The following is a 5,000-nucleotide window of genomic DNA, read 5'->3' as shown; positions in this document are numbered from 1 at the left end:
GTTATCAGATTTTCCCTTTAATTTCATGCAAGTGGGTCAGCTCATTCACACCCGTCTCCAAACACTCCCTCGGCAGTTTAATCAGGCCACCTCTCTGTACGCACGTTGTTTTCACAATGCGTCACAGGGGATGGGACACTAAATCCCCCCCCCCAGGGGATAATGAAGTGCTTTTCCATTATTTATTCAATTCATTTTTTTCCCCACAATGCACCATTTTAAACCGCAGACTGAACGTGGCGATTCCCGCTCCAGCCGAGCTTGTAATTGGTCGGGTTCAGACCCGGGTCAAACGCATTATTGCACTTTTCTGCGCTCGATTGATCTCGCCTGGTGCAACTGAGGCAGCCAGTGAGACCAGAAGGCGGGGGTATGAGAGTATTTAATCGGTTCCAATACACCAGCCACGCTCAGTAAAGCATAGAAAAGTAGTATTTGAATCCAAATGACTCAGTGATTTAGACCAATCACAATGCTGGCGGAGTCTGATTGACAGGTGCATGGTGGCAGCTCCACCAATTGGAGCCCATTTCCTGTTTTTCAGCTCGCTCTCACAGCGCCATTCCCGCTCGGGTCGCCTAGGAAACGCCCCAAAGCCGCCCGGCAACACCGGCCCCGCGGCCAGACTCAGGGCAGGGCTCAAACACACCTGGGTTTGGATGAAATGCTCGGCTGATCTTGCCAGGGCTGATCTTGCCAGGGCTGATCTTATCTGGGCTGATCCTGCCAGGGCTGATCTTATCTGGGCTGATCTTGCCTGGGTTGATTGCCTGGGCTGATCTTGCCTGGGCTGATCTTGCCAGGACTGATCTTGCCTGGGCTAGCCTAGCCAAATGCAGAAAAGTATTTGAATCCGAAGCGAACACTATTTCAACCCAGGGGGGGGGGTTATATCGCAAAATCAGGATCACAGAGTTAGCTGGACACCCAGGAAAACCCAGAACCCTAAAAGTTGAACATGGACTGAAGTAAAAACAGCTGTTCCTAGTTTTACTCAGAGAACTTCTCCAGCTCAGTCAGTAATCCCCCAGAAGCTGCAGTCACACCCCCACACCAGTGTGAGGCGCTGCCGACAGGCGAGGAGGGGGCGGGGCCTCACCTTGAAGCTGGCCAGCTCCTGATTGGTGAATCCGCGGCTGTGTATGATCTTCATCTGCTTCACCAGTGTACTCTTCCCACTCTCAGCAGCACCTGCACCGGCCAATCACAGCGCAGGGAGTTACACACCGGCCAATCACAGAGCAGGGAATTACACACTAGCCAATCACAGCGCAGGGAGTTAAACACCGGGCAATCACAGCGCAGAGAGTTACACACCGGCCAATCACAGCGCAGGGAATTACACACTGGCCAATCACAGCGCAGAACATTTATACCAAACACTGGCACATCAACACACCATCCAATCACAGCAGCATCTTACATTTCTTCAATCTTCAAACTTTATTCATTTGTACAGCGCCGCTCATACGCAAGAAACATACAAATATGAAGGGGGTATATGAAAACAACATCAACATAAGAAAATAGGAAATAAAATAAAACGTATGACAACATCTTACTGTCACAGGCACATTTATAGTCTACCAAACACTGGAACATCTAATCTTACTCTTGTGCATTTACACGAAACATAGGAACATCTTACTGACACACATACAGGTACGTTTGTGGCCCCGACATTAACCCAACCAGCTCTGATTTTGGATCCGTATCTACCCTTCTTTCACGTTATCTGCATAGCAGGCTAGGCTAGCTACATCGTCTGACAGTGGTCAAGCGTTCTTTCTTTTTACAAACCCCGGAATTAAAGTTTGGTGAAAGTCCAGCGCAACATGGGCTACTCACCTAGCATCAGGATCTTGACCACATTGAGTTCTCGCTTGGCGTGTTCGTAGAGCTCACGGTCTATTTTAGCGCTGTGGTTCTTCGCCCTCTTCCCGTCTTCTGTCATTTCAGATCCCAAACAGAGTCCCATCTCGCTCAGGCATTTCTTCCACGCCACCGAGGAACAAAAACAAAACTAAAGTCCCGGCAGCAATCAGGGTTAACGGAGCGGCGCATACCGACGAAGCATCGCGTTTTTAGCTTAGTTTTCTTCCCCTCTTTGAAAAATAATCGAGGATCGCTGGAATATTTACCGTTGGTATGGCGCTTCAGAGCTCACTTGTATCAAGCGAGACACTGTTTACGGGATTTTGGAGAAGGGGGAGTGAACTCTCTAAACTTCAGTTTGAGAACTTTGCACTTGCGGACCTCCCGGCTCCAGCTACTCCTGCGCTGCTACCGGAGTCTGTGCCGTAACCGTGTTCAGCGCAAATCCCCGGTCCAGCCGTTGCGAAAGCGCACAAACTATCCACTTTAACTTCAGGGGGGAAAAAACAGCTCGGTGTTTTCTAACTACCTTGTTCATTTATTTTTCCGCGGTTTGTCTAACCTTTCTTGTAAATAAAATGAAATATTTACACGGCGAAAGTTAAATATTACTGGAGGCTGTCCGTGAAAACTTTCCCCATTTAAGTTGAGCTCTGACTATTTTACCACTGTGCTTCGGGTTTCTAAGGGAAGTGACGTCAGTTTGGGAAACTGACACCTGAACGTAGTTATTCTCCACATCATTAGTGGTTCTAGTTATGTACCGTATCCATGTAATCACCATTCAAAAATAAAAATAAACAGTCGCATTAAGTTTCATAATGTAGCCTAATCATTTACGTTGTTTGCGTAATTCCTGCTGTCCCAGAACGAAGCTACATTGAACTGGCAGACTGCTTAGTTTTTCCTGAAACATCAGTGTATAATAAAATGTTATTGTTGTTTTTATGGATGTTGTGCAACAATAATGCGAAATGGCAAAAGACTGCCACACTTGCCAGATGCAGTAGGATGCGTTCTCCTGCTTAGAGCAGGAAGAAGAACCGGATTCATTCAGCACCCAGGCAACGCCCTCAGTTAACTCGCGTTTAGTTCAAAGTTAGCCTGGACCCTGCACAACCCACCCCTAGCGGTCCACGCCTAATTACCGAAGCCTTTTCTCAGCATATTTACGGGCGCCTGGTTTCCGACGGCTTTGGGTAAAGTTTACAGCTTCGATGTCATGCAGAGCAAATTTCCTGAAAAAGCTCAGGTCGCGGCGCCCTCGGAGTCCCGTCGTAATGAACTGACATTTACCGACTCTCCGTCCGTATGACATTCCAGCGGAATGCCATCAGGCCGAGCTCCCATTCCAGAGTGATCAAAGCGACACACCCGCGGCGCGCTCCGCCGATGTTTTATGCACCGCAAAGAACACATTATTACGCAATAACCGCAAGCGCACAAGCGCGCTGCCCAAACGTTTGGCAGTTTGTCTTGCGTAATGTTCATAATTCGGCAGGCCTGGCGACCCGAGGTGACACCCCTGGCGACGCCCCTGGTTATCCCGTTCTCCCCCAATCTACCGATGAATTTACTCAGTGTATCTGGTGCTAGATCATTCAAGCATTTAAAAAAATTAATTAAGGTAAACGATATAAAGCTTTCAAGACGTAATAAGTTATAACGCTTCAATGTAAGACAGTGATGACACCTCTGGCTTTATTATACAAAGAATTAATCGTTTTACGAACATCAGAGGCTTGGCTCCATGCTGTTATACAGTAAGAGATCTGTGAGTAAATCATGGCGTGCATATATAATGGTGTAGATTTTTTGGGAATATACTGTTTTATGGGTTTAAAACGATTTAAATGTAGCAAATTTAAGATTACAGTCTAAGATCATACCCAGAAATTTGAATTCATCAACCTCAATTTTCTCGTTGTGATGGTTTTCTAATTGAGAAGCACATTGAGACCGTTTTTGAGTATGAGGTGATTTTGCTGATTTTGATAGACCCCTTTCATATTAGTTGTTAAGACCTCAGATGCTTCGTTTGTTGACCTAGCTGCTGTATATATCACTGTGTCGCCAGCATAAAGTTGACAACCAGCCCCATAGCAACTTTCAGTAAACACATGCTGAAATGCATTTTAGAATGCAAACTGACACGCGTTTCACCGTTTTAAACCAATTGATGTTTTAATTGAATCAGCAAAATGTTATTTATTTTCCCTGCAAACATTAGCAATCGGTTACAGGTTTGAATTAAAATAAATGTACATGATGCCCTCTAGCGTTGCCGCGTTTGTACGCTCAGTGGCGATGGAAACCCAATACACTTAAATTGAGATTGGAGAAACACGATTTTTAAAAAATAACATCTAACATTTAAGGACAACATTATTTTAGTCATTGTGATTCATTCGATTTGAATGAATCAAATTCATTAGATTTGATTAATTCAAGAATCAAATGAAATCTCAGCTCTCAAGCAGTGGAGGAGGGAGTGAACTATTTTGATTCCATGATTCGGTCATGACGTTGTAGGTCTGGTCGCGTGTCACGAGGAGCTGGGGATACGCATCGCGTCAGAGCACGAGAAACCACCTCATTTTTTACTTCAGGAGAAAGTGAAACCACCTTGTGTGTGTATGAATGAATGTGTGTGTGAGTGTGTGTGAGTATGAGTGAGAGTGTGTGTGTGTGTGTGTGTGTGTGTGTCTGTGTTTGAGTGTGTATCTGTGTGTGTCTGTGTGCAGATGCCTGTTCAGTTCTCAGTTCTCTCTAACTGTACTCCTGCCTTCTCTTTCAGCGCACTTGTTCCTGGTGGTGGCTTTGCACTTTGCACTTTGTTGTATAAGGGTGAAATTGGCTAAGGAGGTAAGAGCAGTCACCTGGCAGTTGGAGGGTTTCCGGTTCGATTCCCACCCTGGGTGTGTCGAAGTGTCCCTGAGCAAGACACCTAACCCCCAGTTGCTCCTGACGAGCTGGTTGGTGCCTTGCACGGTAGCAAATCACCTTTGGTGTGTGTCTGAATGGGTGAATGAGAAGAATCAATTGTACAGTGCTTTGGATAAAGGCGCTATATAAATGCCAACATTTTGTATGTTGCTCCGGATAAGAGCGTCTGCCAAATCCCT

The 5,000-nt window shown here is 46.0% G+C and overlaps 1 protein-coding gene across 4 annotated transcripts in view; it reads right to left on the bottom strand.

Moving 5' to 3' along the window:
- gnav1 (guanine nucleotide binding protein (G protein) alpha v1) overlaps positions 1–2,532 on the bottom strand; it is a 33,682-nt gene extending 31,150 nt beyond the window's left edge. For 2 of the 4 annotated variants that reach the window (XM_061229360.1, XM_061229388.1), the window contains exons 1-2: positions 1,849–2,532; positions 1,100–1,191 (exon numbers count right to left, since the gene is read on the bottom strand). In XM_061229360.1, the coding sequence (XP_061085344.1) occupies positions 1,100–1,191; positions 1,849–1,978 (222 nt within the window). In that variant the 5' untranslated portion in view covers positions 1,979–2,532. The remainder of the gene's footprint in view (positions 1–1,099; positions 1,192–1,848) is intronic. The other 2 variants (XM_061229379.1, XM_061229370.1) reach the window with 2 other exon arrangements.
- Between the last annotated feature and the right edge of the window lie 2,468 nt (positions 2,533–5,000).

The sequence above is a fragment of the Conger conger genome, chromosome 2 (genome assembly GCF_963514075.1).
Source record: "Conger conger chromosome 2, fConCon1.1, whole genome shotgun sequence".
Lineage (NCBI taxonomy): Eukaryota > Metazoa > Chordata > Actinopteri > Anguilliformes > Congridae > Conger > Conger conger.
The sequence above is the reverse complement of the archived record's forward strand: the minus strand, read 5'-3'. Positions and strand labels throughout refer to the sequence as shown.